General features: G+C 59.6%; 2 protein-coding genes across 7 annotated transcripts; both read left to right on the top strand.

Moving 5' to 3' along the window:
* The first annotated feature begins 258 nt into the window (after positions 1-258).
* Positions 259-9,475, top strand: SLC11A1 (solute carrier family 11 member 1). 6 transcript variants are annotated; one of them, XR_004350677.1, is made up of 15 exons: positions 259-523; positions 1,036-1,169; positions 1,961-2,083; positions 2,379-2,498; positions 3,429-3,535; positions 3,859-4,049; positions 4,391-4,458; positions 4,639-4,794; positions 5,393-5,551; positions 6,943-7,032; positions 7,164-7,283; positions 7,724-7,873; positions 8,012-8,207; positions 8,332-8,405; positions 8,819-8,886. XR_004350677.1 is itself a non-coding variant. In XM_032637083.1 (15 exons), exons 1-15 carry the CDS (start codon positions 517-519, stop codon positions 9,218-9,220), a joined length of 1,761 nt encoding a protein of 586 aa, XP_032492974.1. In that variant the 5' UTR covers positions 265-516; the 3' UTR covers positions 9,221-9,475. The 6 variants fall into 6 exon arrangements, 4 of the variants coding, with proteins under 4 accessions (XP_032492976.1, XP_032492974.1, XP_032492977.1 ...); XR_004350678.1 differs by having other exon boundaries at positions 261-523; positions 8,054-8,207; XM_032637083.1 differs by lacking the exon at positions 8,012-8,207 and adding an exon at positions 9,113-9,475 and having other exon boundaries at positions 265-523; positions 8,819-8,972.
* Positions 9,476-13,150: 3,675 nt separating this feature from the next.
* CTDSP1 (CTD small phosphatase 1) lies at positions 13,151-19,850 on the top strand. Its single transcript, XM_032637088.1, has 8 exons — positions 13,151-13,301; positions 13,572-14,233; positions 15,634-15,782; positions 16,243-16,347; positions 16,463-16,519; positions 17,149-17,241; positions 17,369-17,554; positions 18,090-19,850. The coding sequence occupies exons 2-8, from the start codon at positions 14,167-14,169 to the stop codon at positions 18,216-18,218; spliced, it is 786 nt and encodes a 261-aa protein (XP_032492979.1). The 5' UTR covers positions 13,151-13,301; positions 13,572-14,166; the 3' UTR covers positions 18,219-19,850.
* Positions 19,851-22,291: the final 2,441 nt, after the last annotated feature.

The raw sequence follows: 22,291 nt of genomic DNA, 5'->3' as shown, positions 1-22,291 counted from the left end.
GAAGGTCTTTTTCTCTGAGGCACTCAGTGGGAAACTGAGGCCGAGGTAGGCATCAGAACTCCCTTCGTCCCATTAGGTCAACCACTGGCCATGGGACTCAAGAACGAAAAGGACAAGGGTCTGATTGTTTGTGCAGGGTGAGAGAAGGTGGAGGCAGGGGGCAGTCACGTGATCTAGACATGAATGCCCAAGTGGCAGGAAGTGTCTGAAATCAGAGCTAACTTGGGAGGCACAGAACTCGGGGTGTCTGGAAGGGAGTCAGAGGAGTTGTGGGACTCAGGCCAGGAGGGGAGCAAATGGCCATACTGTGGTCACCCAGACCCTTCCACCAGAGGTGGCCACTTCTGCCTTTGGAAAGTGTTTCACAACGCTCAGTGTGTGTGAGGACAGCCCAGCTCAGCTGAGGATGGGTAAGAGGGTGTGGACTCACACACTCACCAGCACCCAGAGAGGAAGCATAGCCAGAAGGGCTGCCCAGCACATCACTTGTGCAGAGTGCCTAAGTCTGCGGTCCTCATGACAGGTGAGTGGCCCCCTCCAGGGACAGAGCCTGAATGGGGGTGGGGGGGGAGTCAGGGGAGCAAGGACACTGGCCTGAGGCTGGGTTCTTCACATCCCCAAGGGCAGAGTGCCCCCTTGCCTCATCTCTGTGGATCTGGAACCCCTGGAGCCTCCTTGGCTGCTGCAGGTGGCAGGGATGAGGCCAAAGGGCACACACGGTGGGGCCAGCTTTCCCTCCTCAGAACCCATGTCCCTCTCCACATCCTCCATGACGAGAGAGACCTGGGTCTGGGAATCTCTGCACTCACATGGAAGGAGGGTAATCATGAAGGCCCCGCTTCTCACACATCTTCTGTAATGTTTGGTCCGGGGTGGAGGCGGTGGGCCCAAGATGGGAGTCAAGGCCTCCTGTTCAGTTGGGCCTTCATTTCTCCACTTTGCCAAGAGGAGGTGTGGGAAGAGGACAGATGGCTTTAATCCTGGGCCACCAGAAACAGGCACGTCACTCACCAAGGCTCATGGGGCCCCTTGCAGGTGACACAGGCCCCCCAAAGCTCAGCAGGACCAGATATGGCTCCATCTCCAGTCCACCCAACCCAGGGTTACAGCAAGAGCCTCCCGGAGGGACCTATCTGAGCAAGAAGATCCCCATCCCAGATGCAGAACCGGTGAGAATGCTGGAAACTTCCTGGGGTCTTTCGGGATGGACAAGACCACATGGGATCTCACAGGGGGAGGGGGGTCCCTTCCAGCTCTGAGCAGCCGTGATGGACAACGCCAACCGCTGTCTCCCTGCTTCTGTCCCCAGTGCTTAGCTGGGGCACTTGATATTTGTCTAAAAGTTATCAAGTGGCTTTCTAGATGCATCTCAGCTTTCCTAGGAAGGGAAAGGGACCTGGGGTGAATTCCAGTTGGAGCCTCAAGGATTTGTTGTAACATTTAAGGAAAGGATGCAGACAAGGGCATCGGGAGACGTGGAGCCTGCCGGCTGGCTTCTGAGAGACTATCACCCTGCATTCCCAGAAGCTTTAGCAGATGCCCAGGCTGCTGGGCAACCCCCGGAATGGGGGTGGGGAGACCCTAGGCTCAGCGGACTCCAGAGAGGAGGCCCTATGGTCTGAGAAGGGACTAGGCAGGGAGGCCTGACCCAGGAAAGCTCCCCTCTGGGCTCTGAGGATCTGCTGACTCAGGGCCTGCCCGAGGCAGGCTGGTCAAGTGTAGACCACAGAAGCTGACCGATCCAGAAAGCTGATCTGCCGTGACTCAGCAAACCCCGAGTTCCTCCCACCCCCGTGCTCCACTACCCCCCACCCCAGGGTGGCAGCTCCAGGAATGGGGAATGGAGGGCAGGGCTGGCCAGCCTGGGCCCATGAGCCCAGAGGGGCTCACCTGGGGGCTGGCCATGGCCCGCGGCCCCCAAGCCTGTGTCCAAGACCCCTCATTCCACTTCCCTCCACAGGGCGCGTTTAGCCTGCGGAAGTTGTGGGCCTTCACGGGGCCCGGTTTCCTTATGAGCATTGCTTTCCTGGACCCAGGAAACATCGAGTCGGATCTTCAGGCTGGGGCTGTGGCTGGATTCAAAGTGATTGAGTTGGGGCATGGTGGGGAGGGGGTGACCAGGCTAAGTGGGTGGAGACCCCCAGCTTGCCACGTTTCCCCAGAGTGGCCTTCATGGCCAGTGTTCCTGGGAACAGGTGTTAAGTTCAAATGGACCACAAAAGGGTCCCCAAAGCAGCCCTGCGGGAGTGCGGGGGTGTCTTCTAGCTCCATCTCCCCAACTCACTCCCCAGAGGGTGTCCTTGGTTAGAGGGTCCCAGCAGCTCAGGGCTTATCAGACTGGTCCCTCTGGCTGACGGCCTCTCCCTGGCTTCTCACAGCTGCTCTGGGTACTGCTGTGGGCCACCGTGTTGGGCTTGCTCTGCCAGCGACTTGCTGCCCGGCTGGGCGTGGTGACAGGCAAGGACTTGGGCGAAGTCTGTCATCTCTACTACCCTAAGGTGAGCTTGGTGCACCTGGACAGGAAGCACCTGAAGAGGTGACTTGCCCGAGGTGAAAAACAGGTGGGCATTGGCTCGGGATAATCATTGGCTGGGGTGGGCACCGGGGACTTGGCCGTCAGTGTCCACGCAGGCCAACAGAAATCACGCCGCTAGATATTTCAAAGGTATCTAATGCAGGGATGCAGTCACAAAGGTGTTGAAAGAGCTGGAGGAGCAAGGGAAGGAGGTGTTACCCAGAGATCAGAAAGCTGCTGGACAGGAGCCCAGGGGCCATCATTCGCACCCAAGCTTCTAGAAACATTGCCACCACTGCTGACTGGAGCCCATGTTGCCTGGTGCCCTTGCTGGTGCCAGCTCCAGAAGGGGGCGGTAAAAATGATGTCTCCCTGCCTTTCCATTTCCTTTAACTATTTCCTACTGTTGACCTAAAACAAATAGACTGCTAGATACTTCTCCAACAAAGATGGGTTTATTCAGGATCAGCAGAGAATCATAACTGGGGAGTCTGAAGCCATGGGGAGCCACGTGCAAGTCTCCGCACAGCAAAGGAAGGAGAACACTTTTATGGAGGGGAAAGGGAATTTGGGAGGCCGATAGTAAACAAAGAGTCCATGGCTTTTCAGTGGCTGAGTCCTTGCCGGGAATGAAGAGGAGTCTTTCTTCTTCCTGTTGGGCTCTGCTATCTTTGCAGGGCGTGGGAGCTTCCCCTTCTCATCTCCCGACTCTATTTAATTGAGGCTTCTGTTGATTAATTTTACACCATGAAAACCTAACTGGAAGCCCGCTGGCAAGGCAGACTTGCAAATGTAGTTTGCAGGCTTCCAGCCCAGGAGTACAGAGCCGGGTACAGAAAGGTCAGTCAGTGTAGGTCTGAGACAACAGACAAATAATTGGTCCAGCCTTAATGACGGGATTACCTCCCCCTAGGTGCCCCGCACCCTTCTCTGGCTGACCATCGAGCTAGCCATCGTGGGCTCAGACATGCAGGAAGTCATCGGCACAGCTATTGCATTCAATCTGCTCTCAGCTGGACGGTACTCTGGAGGGGCCCCAGCTCCTCAGTCCAGGGCTGGGAACAGCGGCTTCTTCCTCCCCAGGCCTTCTATTTCCATGCATCTATTTCATCCTCCAGTCACCTCTGACCCAGAGCTATTGCCCAATTTGCCAGATGGGGAAGTGGAGACCCAGATATGTAAAGTGACTTGTCTCAAATCACACAGATGTCAGTCACCATGCAGCCTTCAGGACTGCAGCCCCAAGCTCCCTACCACGCTGGTCCGCCACACAGCTTGGCCCTTCCTAGCGTGTATGTGCCATTTTCCCGTCTCTAGCACACTCCCACTCCCCTCTCCCTTAGCTGTCTGGGGCCACTTGAGTGCCTGCTCCCAGGAAGCCACATTCTACAGTCTCCAGCCCTGAGGAGGGAGTTCCAGACTCCTGGACCGGGCGGGGCTGACGCAGGCCACTCTGGTTTCAGAATCCCACTCTGGGGTGGTGTCCTCATCACCATCGTGGACACATTCTTCTTCCTCTTCCTCGATAACTACGGTGGGTGTGCTTCTCATCCCATAGGGGACTTGGCGAGGGGGGGCACTGGCAATGAATGTAGGAGCTGACGCTCTGCTGAATCGGGAGAAGTGCTCCTAGCAGCCTCGATCTGACTGTATGGCCTTGAGCAAGTTACTTAGACTTCTGTTTCTTCATCTGTAACACGTGGATAACAGCACAGGGGCCCCAGGGCTGTGGTGAGGCTCCACTGAGCACTATATGTTAAGCGCTTGGCACAGTGCCTGGAACGAATCGCTCAGGATACCAGTCATTAATAATTGTTTATGTTATCATTTTGGTTGTTTGGTTTTTTTGGTTCTGCCCCTTTGTTCTCCCCCTAGGGTTGCGGAAGCTGGAAGCCTTTTTTGGATTTCTTATTACCATTATGGCCTTGACCTTCGGCTATGAGGTGGGAAGCCGTACCAGTACCACGTCCCCACACCAAGGCCACCCCACTCTGCCCCATGCAGAACCTGAGGGGAGCGGGGAGCGGACCTTAGCCATGCTGCCTAGTGGCCAGGGTTGGGGTGGAGGGTGAGAATGGCTGCTCAGGGGTGGGGTGGAGCCTGACCGAGGCTCCTCTCCACAGTACGTGGTGGCACGTCCTGCTCAGGGAGCACTTCTTCGGGACCTGTTCCTGCCTTCGTGCCCTGGCTGCGGCCAGCCCGAGCTGCTGCAGGCCGTGGGCATCATTGGCGCCATCATCATGCCCCACAACATCTACCTGCACTCGGCCCTGGTCAAGGTGAGCAGACTGGAGGGGAGGGAGACATGCTCTCTCCCTAAGGGCCACACCGGCTCCGCCCCCAAGGCTGGAGCCCCGCCCCTTTGGCTCCCAACTCTGTGAATTTAGGAGGGAAGTGAATCACTCTTTATTCAATATGTAATAATAGAGGGTCTACTGTGTGCTGGGAGCTGGAGGTCAGTGATGAAGAGACAGATAAGTCCTCTGCCTTCTTAGAGCATGCATTCTAGCAGGAGAGACAGACCATGGGCAAGTAAACAATAAAGGAAAGAAATGGATTGTGAAAGGTGCTCTGAAGGAAACAAAACAGAGAAGTATGATGGAGAATGACTGAGGAGGGGGCTCCTTTAGAAAAGGAGTCAGCAAAGGCCTTTGAAACATGAAGGATGGGAAGGAAGACCAGGGGAGAAGAGATTCTAAGCAGAGGGACTGGCAAGTGCAAAGGCCCTGAGGCAGAAACAAAGGCCTATTCCAGACGGCCATGTAGGGGGCTTTAGAAAGAACTGGGGTTTGGGGGGAACATAGGTAGAGGTGTGAGGGTAGAGAATGTTGGGATGACTCAGGGACTTCGGTGCTTCCCTCCCTTTGACTTTCATAGTCTCGAGAGATAGACCGGACCCGCAGGGCAGACATCCGAGAAGCCAACATGTACTTCCTGATTGAAGCCGCCATCGCACTGTCTGTCTCCTTCTTCATCAACCTCTTTGTTGTGGCTGTCTTTGGGCAAGCCTTCTACCAGCAAACCAACCAGGCTGCGGTAAGGCACACCCCATACCCACGTGCCCTTCAGGCTTTGCTGGGGACTCCAAAGAGGGCAGCTAAGCCCTTCGAGTCTCTGTCCTGTACTCCAGGCACTGGTAGGGGAGGGAGTCTGCGACCCTGGCCTCTGGCTGGGAGCCCCTTCCCCACCCCACTGGGGAGACACGCCACACGTAGGCTTGCCGTGGTCAGCCCCACGCCAGGGGCTACAAGGCACAGACGTCCAGGGGAGGTGACTGGGGGGAGGAGCTGAGTCTTGGAGGATCCAGCATTCCAGCTGCACCTTGAAGGATGGGCAGGATTTGCCCAGCAAACTGCAGGAAGGGCATTCTGGGAGGGGGCTGCCTGCCTAAGCACAAGCGTGGGGTCAGGAATATGCAGACAGGCAATTTCTTTCCTTGAGTTTCTAGTGATAATCTTCATTATTAGTAGATAAACTGTCATTCATTCAGCAAAGCTTTATTGAGCATTTATGTATCAGCCAGTGTCTTAGGCCCTAGGGATACAGCAGCCAACGATACAGAGACCTTGCCCTCTTGCAGATTAAATTCGGAGGCAGTGAGCAAACAGGAAACAAATCAACCAATCAGTTGATCGATTTCAAAGGAAAATATGAACGATGTTGTGAAGGAAATAAAGGGGGTGATGAAACATAATTGGGGGTGTGGTGAGGGAGGGACTACTACATTAGGCCAGGTGGTCAGGAGAGGCCTCTTGGAGGAGGTGACAGTTGAGCAGGCTCTGAAAGCGAAGGAGCTGGCCAGCTCCTCCCTGGCTCTCTGGGATCTGGGACTCTGCCTGTCTCAGTTTTTGAATGAGTCTCTGTCCCAAGGCTCTAACAACTGCTAGCCAGTGTTGGGCGCTTACTGAACGCTGACGGGGTGGGGTGGGGATGGGACAGACTGGCCAAGCCTCCGGGGACATGGGCACTGCCACTGCCTTGCTGTGTGACCTTGTGAGGTCATAGCCCTCCCTGTGTCTCTGCTCCTTAGCATAAGGAGAGAGGTCTAAATAGGATGGCAAACCATAGTCACACATTGCCTTCGAGACCAGCCGAGTCACAGAGCTGTGGGAAGTGGGTCCCATGTAAGGGAGAAGGGCCTGTGGGGCAGCCTGAGTCCCTGCCGGCCAATTGTCTCTCTGTGGTAATGCCAGCTCTTACAATCCAAGAGCAGCTGGAAACCAGGGTCTCATGTTAAATCTTCTCAATTGTAAATGTCAACCAATTCACACTAAAAGAAAAAAAAATGTGTTAGTCACACAAAATATGTCTGGCTGGATTCAGCCCGCGGGCCACTAGTGTTCAATCCTTGGCCAAGGCTTGGAGGTCTCATTTTCCAACATTGAGTGTGCACTTCACATTTCCTTCCTACTGCCCGGTGCCCGCAGTTCAACGTCTGTGCTAACAGCAGCCTCCACGACTACGCCAAGATCTTCCCCATGAACAACCTTACAGTGGCGGTGGACATTTACCAAGGAGTAAGCGCGAGGCAGGGCGGGTATGGAAGGGCTCGCTCGATCCAGCGGGGCTCCTCGCCACGACCACCTCAGAGGTAGAGTCTGCGTGAGAAGGGGCGGACCCATGGCTCTGACCACAGCCCTCCCTCCAGGGCGTGATCCTGGGCTGCCTCTTTGGCCCCGCAGCCCTCTACATCTGGGCGGTGGGTCTGCTGGCCGCCGGGCAGAGCTCCACCATGACCGGCACCTACGCGGGACAGTTTGTGATGGAGGTGGGGCTGGGGCGGGCCGGGGCGGGCAGGGGACTGAGGGCAAGGCACACTACTCGGGGCTCGGATATCCCCCTCCTTGATCCTTAAGGCAGCCCAACGGGTGCCCTTATAAGCCCCATTTTACAGATGAGAAAACTGAGATTCAGCGAGATGAGGCCCGAAACTGCAAACCCAGAACTAATAGAAGCCTTTTCTCTAACACGGTTTAGTCTTCAGCAATCAGCTGTGGGAGGGGAACACCCCCTAAAGGAGGGGAACCCCCCCTAATATCCCCCCATCTATCCCCTCACCACCAACTATGGACAGAGCTGCCCCCATTTCAAAGATGGAGAAACAGAGTGTTCCTCCAGGCATGAGATGGGCTGAGGGAGGATAGAGGGTCCCTCCCTTGGAACACAGTCCTGCACCCCGACACCAAGGTGCCCACCCCCCCCTGCCAGGGCTTCCTGAAGCTGCGGTGGTCACGCTTCGCCCGAGTCCTGCTCACTCGCTCCTGCGCCATCCTGCCCACCATGCTCGTGGCAGTCTTCAGGGACCTGCGGGACCTGTCAGGCCTCAACGACCTGCTCAACGTGCTACAGAGCCTGCTGGTGAGCCTGCGGGCCCTATCACCTCCTCCCGCTGTGGAGCCAGACAGGAACCACAGCAATCCCCCTACAGAGCCTCCCCTGCGACCCAGGCGCTATTCTAAACACACCTTATCTACAAGCCTCCTGTACTCTCCACAGCCACCCCAGGGGGTAGGAACCACCACTATCCCCATTTTGCAGATGGGAAAACTGATGCATGCAGTTAAGTGACCAGTGGCACAGCTGGGATACAAGCTCAGGCAGCCTGGGGCCAGAGCCCCCAAACACTCTCTCCTGCTTTCGAGCCCCTACAACCTTGGAAGGCATAGAGGTGGAGAAATTGAGGCTCAGAGAGGTTAGGAGACTTTCCCAAGGGTGCACAGTGAGGCAGAGGGTGACTGGAGCCCCGGCCTGCTCCTCCCCTCCTTACTGTCTTCTAAGGGCAGGGTCCCTCAGCCCCTCCTCCTGGTTCTCCGCAGCTTCCCTTCGCTGTGCTGCCCATCCTCACGTTCACCAGCATGCCCACCCTGATGCAGGAGTTTACCAATGGCCTGTGAGTACTCCCCAACCCCAGCACTGGACTTACATTACCACCCTTGACCCTCACAGCCACCAAGAGGTAGGAATTCCCATTATTCCCACTACCCAGATGAGGTCAGAGAGGTTAAGAAACTTGCCGAAGGTCATACAGCTAGCTAGCAAGTGGAGGAGCCAGGACTGGAATCCTGGGCCAGGGGCTGTTTCTAGAGCTTGAGCTCCTCCCCCTCACCTCAGACTCTGCTTTTGCCAAATCCTGCCAGTGTGGTGCCTGGAGGGCCCAGGAGGCAGAAGTTGGCCAGGGGTCTGCTCCAGGGCCCACAGCCCTGGGAAGCTGGCTTTGTGTATCCACCCCCCACCTTAGCTCCAGGCTGGCTGTGGGCACTGGAGGAGATGCAGCCAATCCTGAGCCTCCCTCTCGTCCCCAAGGGTGAGCAAGGCCTTCACTTCTTCCATCATGGTGCTCATCTGTGCCATCAACCTCTACTTTGTGGTCAGCTACTTGCCCAGCCTACCCCACCCTGCCTACTTCAGCCTTGTGGCACTGCTGGCTGCAGTCTACCTGGGCCTCACCACCTACCTGGTACTGTTGGGTCCGCGGGCGCCTTGGGGATGGGGGAGGCAAGGAGAAGAGACAACAGATGGAGGGCTTAGTGGGGGGATGCACTGGGGCTTCCCCAAAGGTCTTGTCCTCTCTCCTACTCATGGTCACCCCTCCTCCAGACCTGGACCTGTCTCATCACCCATGGGGCCACCCTTCTGGCCCACGGTTCCCACCAACACTTTCTGTATGGGCTTCCTGAAGAGGATCAGGAGAAGACCTCTGGATGAGCTCCCACCCAGGGCATGGCCGAGGGTGTAACGAGTGGGGCAGACTGGCCTGCTGGACCAGTGGGGGTCGGGGGCCGTGTGTGGAGGCAGCAAGATGGAGTTCTGGAAGCAGGCCAACCCTGGTTCCCCTGGTTCCGTAGGGACCTGCTGTCTCCTAGTTTGGACAAGTGATTAACCTCCGGATCTCAGTGTTCTCAACTACAAAATGGGGACACCAACCTTGCAGCGGAGGTAAATAAAGCACTTTAACACAGAGCCTGGCACTTGAGACTTAAAAAAAAAAAAATCATTCCTGAAGTATTTACTGAGCACCTATAGGAGTAACCTGACAGACCAACCCAATTGGGGATGGGACACAGGCTCCAAACTGGTACTTTAATAATAGAGTCTGAAAACGATAAATAAATGCTAATTCACTTCTTATCCAAAAGAGCAGGAAAATGGAAACAGGAAAGCACAAAATCCCTGAACCATCAAGAATAGTTCCCCTCCCCGAAGGTCTGCCTCGCTCCCACTCTCCCTGGAGTGGCCTCAGCCTTTCTGTTCCACCTGAAACCCCTTTTCCAGGCAGGAAAACAGAAGCGCGGTTCTCCCCTCTTAGCGCGCCAAGTCCTAAGGAACCCAAGAGTCGGTGCCTCTGAGGCCCAATTCCTTTGCCATCTCCCCAGGGTACCAGGCGGCCGGGACTCCCACGCCGCGCAGTTAACGCTCCCTGGGCGTTGACTCCCAGCTCCCCCTAGGGACAGGGACGATCCCGAGCGCCGGTACTCCCCGCCTCCAAAGAGGAGGAGGCTGTCACTCGGGCTTCGCGCCCGGGGGCCTCGGAATCCGCCCAGGCGGGAAGGTGGGGTGAGCTCTGTGGGCGGGGAACCCCCCTCGGCCGCTGGGAGCGGCCCGGCGCCCTTTCGCCCCTTGAAGGGGCTGCACTTTACAGACGCTCCCTGGGCTGTTTCTAGGCTCCCCCAAGTCCCTCCTGCCTCTTCCCGTCCCTCGGACCCCAGCCCCTGAGCTGTGGCGAGCGTCGGCGATGAGGGGCCGCCAGCCCTTTCCCCTAGATTGAGCTTGAAGTGGGCGCTGTGCCTGGAAGCACCGCCGATTTCCCGGGGATGCGGCGGGGCAGGCAGCTGGGCTCCGCGCTCTGGTTGAGGCGCTTGTTTATGAGAAGAATTTCCTCTTTCTTAAAAGGGCAACGAAACAAGTGGGGCCCTCTAAGAGGGACGGGATGGGACAGGTCTGGCTCACCCGAGCAACGGTGGAGAGGTACGTGGGCTAGTACGCCGCCCAACCTCCTTCTCCCGGCTTGTCCCTGGAGAAGATGGGGCCCCTGCGAACTGAAAGGGAGGATGAATGGGGGCCAGGTAGCGGAGAAACGGGAGACCCCTTTTTTGCTTCCCTGAGGTGCCCCCAGCTGTACCCCCTGCCCACCCCTCTGGTCAATTCTGTAGGCATTAGTTGGGCGCCAGCCCCGTGCTAGACCTGGGGAAGGGAGGCACAGTCTCGAATTAAAGATGTCAGCTCGCTAGGAGCTCACACTGGGTTGGGGGGAACCTAAGTAAATGACAACAAAACACTGACGATCCGAAGTGTGCGTCAGGCACACCTGCAACCGATGAGGCAAGGCCCGCAGAAGATAAACTCCTGGACAATATTTTGAAAGCTGAATAGACATAGGGAGAGCAATCAAGGGAGAGATGAGCATGCCGGGAGTTGGGGTGGGGGGGGGTCAGTGTATGCAAAAGCTAGAGACTTGCAACCTTGTTGGGAGTTCCCCAGAAGAACGGGCAGGCTGGTCATACCAATAGGCAAGTCTGGAGCTTAGAACTTGGGATAAAGGAAGGTGAGGAGGGGAGGGGACCAAAGGGCCAGCTAAGGGTTGCTCTGGGCCTGGGTAAGGCGTTAGCGATGAAGTCAGGCCAAGGTCAGTCATATCCAGACAGGGACGCCTCCAGCCCAAAAGGGCTGCTCCTTCCCCAGTAGCTCTGGTCCTCCCAGCCCCCAGGTTCAGATCTAACTAGATGCTTCTTCAGCCCCTCAGGCTGGGAGTGGCCTAACACCTTTACTCTCCCCAGAAGCTTCCACCCACAACTCCATCCCCACAGACACCCCAGGGCCGGCACTGCACAGGCGTCCTGACTCACTCCGCATCCACCCCGCTCTGTCGGAATGTGCACCACGGTGTGTCTCGGAGCCTGGGAGGAGGGCATCCGGCCTTTCTGCTCGGCATTCCCCCTACCCACTTGCCTGGGTTGGACCCTTACCAACCCTATTTGGCAGAGAAGGAAGCTGAGGTGCTGGATGAACAAGACACTTGTCCGTAATTGCCAGACCGACCCCGGCTGAGTCCTAGTGTTTCTCGACTCACAGTCCCCATGACCTTATCCGTCCTGGGGCGCAAACCTATGAAACAGATAAAAATAAACTATGCGGGTACGGCGACCCCCCCACCTGCTGTAGTAGAGAGGGTAGAGGGAGAGCAGCTGGGTGTGGACTCCCCTCTTTCCTGAGGAAACCCAAAGAACCCGCCCCACCTTACAGAACGCTTCCACTACCAACTCTGTCCCCACAGACCCCAGACCCCCACACTGCACGGGCGTCTGGGCTCACTCCGCATCCACTCCGCCCCGGCGGAAAGTGCACCAATAAGCGTGAGAAGAGGGCAGGTCTCGCTGGGAGGAGACCCGCACCAGCGAAGGCTCGGAGGAGACGATGGAGGGTGAAGGGGGGGGGTCGGAGTAAGAGGTGAAGGGAATAGCGACGGGAGGGGGGCAGCAGTGCTGCCCAGTGCCCTATGCCCAGTGCCCTATCCCCGCGTTAGCTCCCCTGACCCTCAGTGGCACAGTCGGCCAGGTTCCAGCCTTCACAGAGGGAAAGACGAAGGGAGTGGAAAGCGAGCCGCCCTGCTCAGGCCAGGGGCGAGGTCCGGGGTTCACTCAGCCCTCCGCCGCACATTTCCTTTTGGGGTCGGCGCCGGCTGAGCATCCGGAGAGAACGCCGAGGCCCCGCCCCGGGGCCGTACAGAAGGGGAGGGGGCTCGGCGAGGCGACAGGAATCCAACCTCTGCCCCCGCCGGAGGGCGGGTCGAGTCGCTAGCTCGTCGGGACTCAGTTTCTTTATCTGTAAAATGGGTTAAAAAACGGATTGTTCTGAGAAGTAAATGAGATGAGAGGCGCAGCCAAAGCGGGACCCAGACTAAGCGCTCGCCGCAAGTTGGCTATTATCGTGATTAAATACAATGATGGCAGCCGGCCGGCGGCGTAGTAAGATGTTCCGGAAAAACCCGAACGAACTTTTTGGCTAACCCAATAGCAGAAGGGGGGGTCGTGGAGTCCACAGGATTCACAGCCTCCGACCACCTCCTCCCGCCCTGCTGCCCAGCCCCGAAGCTGGCGCGCCTTTGGGCGAGCGCCGCTCCCCTCGCGGGGCCTCCCGCTCCCCGGCTCCCCGCCTCCGCCCGGCCTGGAGGACGTGCGCCGCGTAAGCAGCCTGCGGCCGGACGGGACTGGACGCGCCCGCCCCGCCCCGCCCCGCCCGGCGGGGGAAGGAAATGTTGAGGCGTGTTTGTCAAGGCTTGGCGTTATGAATATTTTTAAAACGTGAACACAAAATAGTAACGGCAAATGGAAGGAACTTCATAAAAAAAACGACTCGCAAACCTCACCGCGCATCACACGGGAGTTTCCCTCGTGAAGAATCTGCGTGGAAACGCGGGCCCCGCGCCCGCCGGTGTGTCTGCACAGACCCAGGTGGAGCGGGTGTTCAAGGTCCTCCAGTTGACGGTGTGGTCCCCACGGTTGGGCATTGAGCCCAAAGGGATGGGGGCCCCACTGTGTGTAGCCGCCGCTTGGTTTTCCCCCCTGCCCAACAGTCACATCGTGGCCGGCGTAGGGAGTAGGGGAGGGGCCTAGAAAAGCCTCTCGGAGGGGGTGTCATTTCTTCGAGGTCGGTGGGATTTGGCTGTGAGAAGTCGAAGGAGGCGCATTCCAGGCCGGGAGAACAGCAGGTACAAAGGCCCTGAGGCGTGGAGGCGCTAGGCTTCTGGCGAGAAAGCCAGGTGGCTGGAGTGGACGTTGCGGGGCGCCAGGTGAGGCGGTTGGGAGAGGTCGGCAGGAGGCATCCCGGGGCAGACAGTTGGAATTTCCACGCCCTACAACTCCGGGTTTAGGGGAAGGGGCCCGAGACTGCGGTAGGTGGTGACAGTCTTGGTCCGGTTAAGAGCCTAATTGTGTGGATGTGCGCAGACGTTTGAAGGTAGCAAAGAGTCTTTGCACGCTCACGACTTCCCTGCGAGATGGCCCCTAGACCGCCGGAGAGACCCATTTTACAGACTAGACGGTGTTACCCTATTTCCCAGATGAGGAAACCGAGAAGCTGACAGCCCCCGACCCTCGGAATGTGCAGAGGTGGAGCCGCGCCGCCCTCGGGGCACTCCCGGGCGTGGGCGCTCCGGGTGGGCCCTGTCCCCTGGCCGCCCAGCGCCGGAGAATGGTGGGCCGAGTGCCGGCCCTGCCACGCAGCCGCAGAGGCTCGGCCCCGCAGGGGGGCGGGCGGCAGGAAGGGAGGCGACGCCCCCTGGAGTGCGGCAGGAACCCGGCCGGGCCCGCCTCCTAGCCCGCCAAGCCGCGCCGGCCCCAGAAGTGATGAAAGCCCCGGCCAAGTCCAGGTCACGCCGAAACCGTTGCCCTTTTAAGGGGGAGCCTTGAAACGGCGCCCGGGTTCCATGTTTGCATCCGCCTCGCGGGGAGGAAACTCCATGTTGTAACAAAGTTTCCTCCGCGCCCCCTCCCTCCCCCTCCCCCTTAGAACCTGGCTCCCCTCCCCTCCGAAGCTCGCGGGGATCCCTCCCTCCCACCCCTCCCCTCCCCCCCGCGCCCCGATTCCGGCCCGAGCCGGGGGGGAGGCCGGGCGCCCGGGCCAGAGTCCGGCCGGAGCGGAGCGCGCCCGGCCCCATGGACAGCTCGGCCGTCATTACTCAGATCAGCAAGGAGGAAGCGCGGAGCCCGCTACGGAGCAAAGGTACTGGGGCGCGCGGAGGGACCCGCAATCCGGGCGCTGCGGGGAGGAGGAGGGGGCCGCGACCCTCCCCAGGGCAGCCGCCGCTGCCGCCCCAGGCTCCCGACTCGGCGGGGCCCGAAGCTTCCAACCGGAGGGGGAGCTGGTTGAGAGTTTGAACTCGCAGAGGCTCAGAGACGCGGGGCGGGGCCTGCCCCCTTTTGAGCGCTCCTGTCTGCTCGAGGTGGGGAAACTGAGGCAGGGGTAGAGAAGGGGCGCCCTCCGGGTTTCCCGGACTGGCTGTGCGCGATGCCCGAGAGTCGCCCCCTCCCCCCCATTGGCGCCAGTGGGGCTGGGAGATGGGGGGGTTGAAGAGGGCGCCTTCAGGCCACCAGCTGAGACTCCGCCCCCTCGGGGCCGCGGTCTGGTCGGGTCGAGGGAGGGGGCGCAGAGGTGACATCGGGCTGGGGAGGGTTGGAAGGATCTCCCGCTACCACACAGCCACGTTCTTCACAAACTTTCGCGTCACTCGTGGAGGCGCCGAGCCTCTCGGAGACGCAGAGAGGGACAACCGCTTTTAAGGATCGCCAGCGCGCCCGCGGGGAGACCCGCGTCGGACCGGGAACTCGGAGCCCCGGCTGCAGGCCGGTGGGCGCCGGGTCTGTGCGCACACGCACCGACTCGAGATGCCGCCGGCCTCGGCCGGGCACCCCGGGGCTTGACGGGTCTGGGCAGGGGGTCTGCCCTTCCTTGTCCCGGTGTTGACTTAAGAGGCTAGGAAGTCCCTCCAGGTCTTCGCACCTGTGGCCTGGGCCTAGCTCAGCCCGGGCCGGGTGGAGGGGATGTTGGAGGGCGGGCCGTCTATCAGCGGGACCTAAGTTGGAGGTCCGGGCGGGGGCGGAGGAGGAGGGGCCAGCAGATGGCGGCAGGACACTGGCCCCAGGCCCCCACCCCCTGTCTCTGGGCCCAGCCTCAGGGAGGACTTTGCACCTCTGGAGGCGGAGAGGATGGAAGGAGGGGAAGGAGAGCAGGAGTGGGCCCCAGGGCCCCAGGCCTCAACCCTCTCTGGCAGGGGCCCTACTGAATAGGGGCTGCTCAGGTACAGGGTGTGTCAGGAGGTGCCCCCAGTGGGCTGATCTCCCAGCAGCGACGGAGGCTGTTAGGAAGAGAAAACACCTTCAGTCCCCGCCTCAAGCCAGCCCACTCCCTAATGTGGGTAACTTTGTACCCACACTAGAAGGACTTGTGGGGAGCGGAGGGGTGGCCTGGAGCCAAGACTGTCTGGATGCCACTTTCGTGTGTGTCCCTCAATGAAGGCAGCACGGCCAGAGCCTCTCAGCCCAGGGGTTCGTGCCTGGGCACACGTGCCCACCTCTGCAGGCCAGTCAGCATGCCTTCCCCCACCTTGGGCCTCCCTGCTTCAGGTGACCAGAAGTCTGCGGCTTCTCAGAAGCCCCGGAGTCGGGGCCTCCTCCACTCACTGTTCTGCTGTGTCTGCCGGGATGATGGGGAGGCCCTGCCTGCCCACAGTGGGGCGCCCCTGCTCGTGGAGGAGAACGGTGCTGTCCCCAAGGTGTGTGATGGCCAGGAGGGCGCTGCAGGGGAACCTGGGCTCAGCCCTCAGGGGGTTTAGGGGGAGGGGGCTCTTCATGACCTGCTCGTAGGCCCTGGAAGGAGGGTGGAGCCCCCCTGTCCCCCCACCAAGCCCTCCACCCTCCCAGGCCTTCCCAGCCCTGAATGCCCCAAGACTGCCTCCCAAGGGAGGGCCCCCCAACCATGGGAATTCTGAATTTCCCCTTCAGAAGTGGAAGCTTTCCTCTGCCTTGGTTTCCCAGGTCAGGAAGTGAAGCCCAGAGAGCCAGGCGGCCTACCCCAGGCTCCAGAGTTGGCAGGGGCAAAGCTGGGAAGGGGTTGGTCTCTCCCACTGTCCTTGTGGCTCGCCAGGTAGAGGGCTGGGGGAGGGAAGACATGTGGAGGAGAAATGACTGGGGCTTGAGAGAGGTGCCCGCAGCCAGCCCCGCCCATCCCCACAGCACACCCCAGTCCAGTACCTGCTCCCCGAGGCCAAGGCCCAGGACTCGGACAAGATCTGCGTAGTCATCGACCTGGACGAGACCCTGGTGCACAGCTCCTTCAAGGTGGGCCCTGCCCAGCAGCCCTCAGCCCCGGGTCTCTAAGGGAGTCTGCCCAGGCCTGGGAGGCGGTCTCGGCGGGCCTCGCCCCAGCTCCAGCAGCTCTTTTTCCCCCTCACAGCCAGTGAACAATGCCGACTTCATCATCCCTGTGGAGATTGATGGGGTGGTCCACCAGGTGAGGGGCTGGGTGTGGGGGGAGGTGGTAGGCTTGGTATCTGTCTTCCAGACCCCAGGCTCTTCCCACCAATCCTGAGAGTCCCAGATGGGACTCTGATAGATGTGGAATGTCAGAGGCCCAGAGAGGGTGTGAGACTTGCCTAAGGTCACACGGACCCTCAGGGACTTGGCCCGACTCCAAGGCCTGCAGGGAGTCGGGGTCCTCTTCGGTGCCCCCTCGCCCCACCCTGCCCGGGACCCAGTTCAAGTAATTCAGGATAGGTTGTGTGCTGTCCAGCCTGTTCTCCATTACTTGGCTCGGGGGCCGGTGCTCTGCAGCTCTGGGGTGAGGGGGTTGCCCCCAGGCCCCTACATCTGGCTGAGGCCACGGTGGAGGAAGGGGCTGGGAATTAGTGATTCCCTTTGAGGCAGGGCCCAAAACCAGGAGTTGGAGGTTCATTTTGATACTCTTCTGGATGGGTGGGTGTCTTCCCCAGTGGTGGTTGCACCGGCTGGCTGAGTGGAGCCCGCAGGCCATGGGACCAGCCTCCCTCCTGTGCCTCCTCCACGCACTCCCTCCCAGCCCCCAGCTGCCCCGCCCCACCCAGGCCTGTGGGCCAGCAGTCCCCTCACTGGCCCACCCCCCAGGTCTATGTGCTGAAGCGGCCCCACGTCGACGAGTTCCTGCAGCGGATGGGTGAGCTCTTCGAATGTGTGCTGTTCACCGCCAGCCTTGCCAAGGTGAGCCCTCCACGCTCCGAAGGCCTCCTGGGGCATCTCTGCTTCCTATCTGCCTCCAGCGCACGACCTCTGGGCAGTGACCTCTGGGTCGCTCTTGGCCCTGGATGACCCACCTCCTGCCCCCCAGTACGCAGACCCAGTAGCTGACCTGCTGGACAAGTGGGGGGCCTTCCGGGCGCGGCTGTTTCGTGAGTCATGCGTCTTCCACCGGGGGAACTACGTGAAGGACCTGAGCCGGCTGGGCCGAGACCTTCGGCGGGTGCTCATCCTGGACAACTCACCCGCCTCCTATGTCTTCCATCCAGATAACGCCGTAAGTGCCGGGCAGGGTGGGGATGGGGGCCCCTGCTGGGATCTGGTGCCCTCCCGTTCCTCCCTCTTTCCTCAGTGACCCATGCCTGCTGCCCACCCGCCTGGTCCACGCACTGCTGCTCCCTGTTCTGTGTTAGTCACTCAGCCCATTCTGCCTGCAGATACAGGGCACCTGCCATGGGCTCGGGTCCCTGCTGGACGCTGGAGCAGTTTCCATTTTTCATACCGCCAGTCGTGAGCTGTTAGTGGAACACGGAAATAATTTAGTGGGTCTTAGTTGGGATTTTAAAAAAAAATGAAATAGAACTGAAAATATCAGAGTGCTTAGCACACGGTAAGGTTAAGTATGGTCCCGTAGAACCTCTGCTCTGACCTGTGTGTAAATGTGACTCACTGGGGCTGCCGTCAGAATGTCTGAAGACTGGGTAAGGGGCTTCCAGGAGGTGCCCGTCGAGCAGTGGGTGCTCAGGACTGATCTGCACATCCTGTGCTCAGGGCCGCCTGCCCCCCTCACCGCCCTACACCCATCTGCTTAGGTACCGGTGGCCTCGTGGTTTGACAACATGAGTGACACAGAGCTCCACGACCTCCTGCCCTTCTTCGAGCAGCTCAGCCGTGTGGATGACGTGTACTCAGTGCTCAGGCAGCCTCGGCCCGGCAGCTAGTGAGGTGCCATGGGGCCAGGACCTGCCCCTGACCGCACCTTCACCCCTCACACGCGGACTCTTCCTAAAGAAAACTCAGCGCCACGGGGAAGTGGGCGTCTCCCCCGCCAGCCCGGCCAGGCTGTGCAGGGGGCGGCAGGCTGCACCGAGGGCGACGAGTCCTGGGTCCCTGTGTCAGTGCCTTAGAACCTCCTCCTTCCTGGGGGGACCTGTGGGGCCCTGCGTGCCGCCTCCCTCCTTTCTCTCTCTCCTTTCTCTCTCTCTCTCTCTTTCTCTCTCTCTCTCTCTCTCTCTCTCTCTCTCTCTCTCTCTCTCTCTCTCTCTTTCTGCATGGCCATGTTTCTCTGCTGCCAAATTGGGTCCCTCGGGCCCTTCCAGTTCTGCCTGGGGGAGGGGCAGAGTTTTGCCCCCAGCCTGGGAACAGTGGACACCAAGTGCCTTGCATAGAGCCCTCTTCTCGGCCCAATTTTCCCAGGGCCACGATCTGGGTCAGCTCTGCCTGGAACAGCCATCAGGTTGCAGCCATCTAGGCTGGTGGCAGAGGACCCAGTCTCCCCACCGCCTACCTTGGGACTGCTATAGCCTCCACCAATCTCTGCCTAGCAGGGCGGGGAGGGTAGAAGGTCTGTTACCACTTGTGAAGGGAGCAGGGTTCTGTCCTTCAAGACCCTAGAATCCAGCTTCTCCGGGCTCATCAGCACCTGAGGGCTGCTTCCCACATGGCCCAGGCTCCAGCCTCTCACCTTGGCCCTGACCACCCCGAGGCCCTGGGGTTCGGTGCCCCAGCTCCAAGTGTGGAGGCATAGGCAGGATCCCTTTGCGGTGCCATATAAATATGTATATGTGTATATAGATTTTTAGGGGAAGGGGAGAGGGAAGGGTTGGGATGGAGACACCCCTCCCTCACCCCTTTCCTGGACCCATAAACTGGGGGGAGGAGGGAAAGGATTTCTACATTTTTTAAACTGCTATTTTCTGAATGAAACGGGCTGGGCCAAAGGGCCCCAGGCCCTGTCCCTTGTCCCTCACACCCTTTTCAGCTCCGTTTATTCATACATTCAAAAAACATTTGTTGAGCACCTTTTCTGTGCCCAGCGCTATGCTAGGCCCACCACGGCGTGTGCGTGTGTGGGTCTCTACACCACCTAAGGGGTGCCTCCCCCACCCACCCCATACTTCACCGGTGCCTTTAGGGGATCTGTAGGAGGTGGGACCCTTCTTGCGGAGTTTGGGGGGCTCCAGGAAGCCTGGCCAAGCTGTCCCCCTCCCCTGTGCCAACCCACCCCTGCAGCCCTCTGCCTCGCGCCCTGCTGGCTGGGGGCAGCTCCCAGGATGTGCTGCCTTCCAGCTCTGAGTCCTTTGTCTGGAACCCCTCCCCCAAATGCTGGGTCTGGAGGTCAAGGCCTTGGGCTCTCCCCAGGGCCTGTCGGTTAAGGGGACCCACATACCAGTGCCAAGGGGGATGTCAGGTGGAGATGTCGTTACCCTTCCGCCCCCCCCCCCCCCCAGAGAGCTGGGGGTGGGAGGGAGGACAAGGTTGGTCTGAATCAGGTGACCTTCCCATCTAAGTGCCTTCTCTGTAACGGAGAGCCCCAAAGTGATGAGAACTAAAGAGAAAGCCAGACCCCCCTATCCTGACTCTGTGGTTATTGCCGGGGGGGGGGGGGGGGGGGGGGGGGGCGTGGATGTGCGGAGAGTCCCTTGAAGCCACACCTCGCTTCAGCAAACCCTTAGGAGCGACTGCAGTAGTAGTGGAGGGAAGGGCTGCCCTAAGCCCCCTGGGGCTTCAATGAAAGTGCGAGCTTTGAATGGATCTGAGTGCATCCGGCTGTGCTATTTAATTCTACCTCTTGGCCTCAGTTATCTAATCTGCAAAATGGAGACAGGCCCTCTACAGAATTGATTAAACGCCTGCACAGGGAGGACTCAGTATTATTAGCTCTAAAGCAAGCTGAAATGCGTCCCTAGGAGAGGCCCCTGGAAGGTATTCGGAGACGGGAGGGGTGTGATCTCCGCTCTGGAGCGGAGGGGAGGGGCTCATGAGGCCCCAGAGTGGGGAGGTGGGGTGCGGGACGAGTTAGGGGGAAGCCAAGTTCAGCTCCAAACGGAAGAACTTAGAACGCGGTTGATCCAGGCCGCGTGCGGGCGACCGAGGCGTCGCGGGCTGAGCCGCGCCGCCAGACGTGCTGGCAGGCTGAGGCGTCTGGGGAGGATGGGTGGGGTCGCGGGCTCGGTCTCGTTCACCTCCGCACCCACTCCGACCGCGGCCTCTCACTACCCGCCGGCCGCACCCTCGCACGAGCCTCTGGCCCACTTCCTGCCTCCGCCCCTCCGGCCCTGGCAGCACTTCCTTTGCAAAACTGGGCAGCCCCAGGCCCTGGCAGGAAGTGCCTTCCCGGCCCGCCCTCTCCTGCTTCCCACGGTGGCCGCTAGAGGCCTCTCTCCTCGCGGACGCCCGGGGTCCCCAGCCCCGGGCCTCAGCTGCTCGCCCTCTGGGCGCACACACCCAGCCCTCTCCCCTACCCCGCCCGTGGCTGGAAAGATGAGGGCGGGCTTCATTCCCCCCTTTCCCGGGAGTGGGTAGCTTCTGGCTCCATCCCGCCCGCCCGAACAAACCCACTGGGGGGAAGGAAGGTCTGCCCCTCCCAAAGGTTGATCCCTGTTCCCGCAGCTCCACCTCCCCTACCCCTCCCACCCCCTCACACCCTTACCTTACCTTGTGGATCCCGCCTCAAGGCTGCCTGCTGGTGGCCCAGATGCTGATCTGCCCCCCAAGTCTCTGAGGGGATCTGCAGTGTGATACTGCCCCCTCCCCGCTGCTTTTCCCTGGCAGGAAAGTGTCACGAAGCATCCACCTGGGAAGAGAAGCCGCAGTACCCTCGCTCAGTGCCATCAGCTCCAGTTCCAGTCTGAGCGGAAGCCCCGGAGCCCTTGGCAGGGTGAATACAGAGTCCTCCCTGCCTCTGCCCTGACCCTGCTTGGGGTCCTGCACTATTTCCTGCTCTTCATGCAAACACTAGTCCCTCCAGATTTGCATCCCACCAGAGAGTCGCCACAGCTCCCAACTTTGAACGAGACCACAGCCAGCTTTCCCCCGTCCCGCACCCCACACACTTCACCCACAGAGTTCAACACAGCTGCGTGTATCAGAGCTTACTTTGTACCAGGCACAGTGCCATCACTAGGCTGTGCCGCCGCTCTCAAGGAACTCACACCTTAGTGTGGAGAAAGACACCTGAACGGCCTGTCCAACACTGAAAGGCTGCAAATGCAGTGCAAGAGATAACACGGAGGGCAGGGGGCACAGGGGACACCTAGCCCCTCTGCGGCGGCCATGGGGGGGACTGGAAATCCTTCCCGCGGGAGTGAGGCTCAGAGGATTTGGGAAGGAGACGAGGTTCGGGTGAAGGTGGTCTGTGCGTGGAGGTACACCAGGAAAGGAAGCCAGAGCTTCAGATGGGCCACAGTAGGGAGCGTGGGAAGTGACAATTTTGGAATTGCACACAGTGGGGGAAGGATAGGAAATGACGCCGCAGAAAGCGGGAGCGAGGTATCGCAGATCTGTAGGCAGACCGAGGGAGTGGCCTTTGCATTGCGGGCAGTGGGTGCCATTGAGGGACACTGGGGGACACTGAACAAGAGAGGGGCCGACTCAAACCTGGCAGCTGCGCGTTGAAAGCTAAATCAGGGGTATGGGGACATAAGACTCTCCCTGAGGGGAGACCACAGCCGTGGTTCTGAAGACAGACGATGAAGACCTGAACTGAAGCTGAGGCAGAATGAAGAGAGAAGGACGAAGCGATGGATGTGACACAGGAGATGAACTTGGCAGGAAGCTGTGGCTTGTTGGCTCTGGGAGCATGGGTGGAGGGGAGGGAAGAAGGCAACCTGACTTCTGGCTTTGGAAACTTCAGCTGTGAGAATGTCTCTCACTGAGCCTGCTGTGGGGCTCAGTTATTCACTATTTGCTTGTTACGCACACAGAGAACAGAAGGAACAGGCAGCATTTTTTGCACTTTTAGGAATTTATGTGGTAGGTAAAATGTATATGCATATAACTTTGTATGCATATG

The sequence above is a fragment of the Phocoena sinus genome, chromosome 7 (assembly GCF_008692025.1).
Source record: "Phocoena sinus isolate mPhoSin1 chromosome 7, mPhoSin1.pri, whole genome shotgun sequence".
In the NCBI taxonomy this organism is placed as follows: Eukaryota; Metazoa; Chordata; class Mammalia; order Artiodactyla; family Phocoenidae; genus Phocoena; species Phocoena sinus.
Note: the sequence above shows the minus strand (reverse complement) of the source record. Positions and strands in the feature narration are given on the sequence as shown.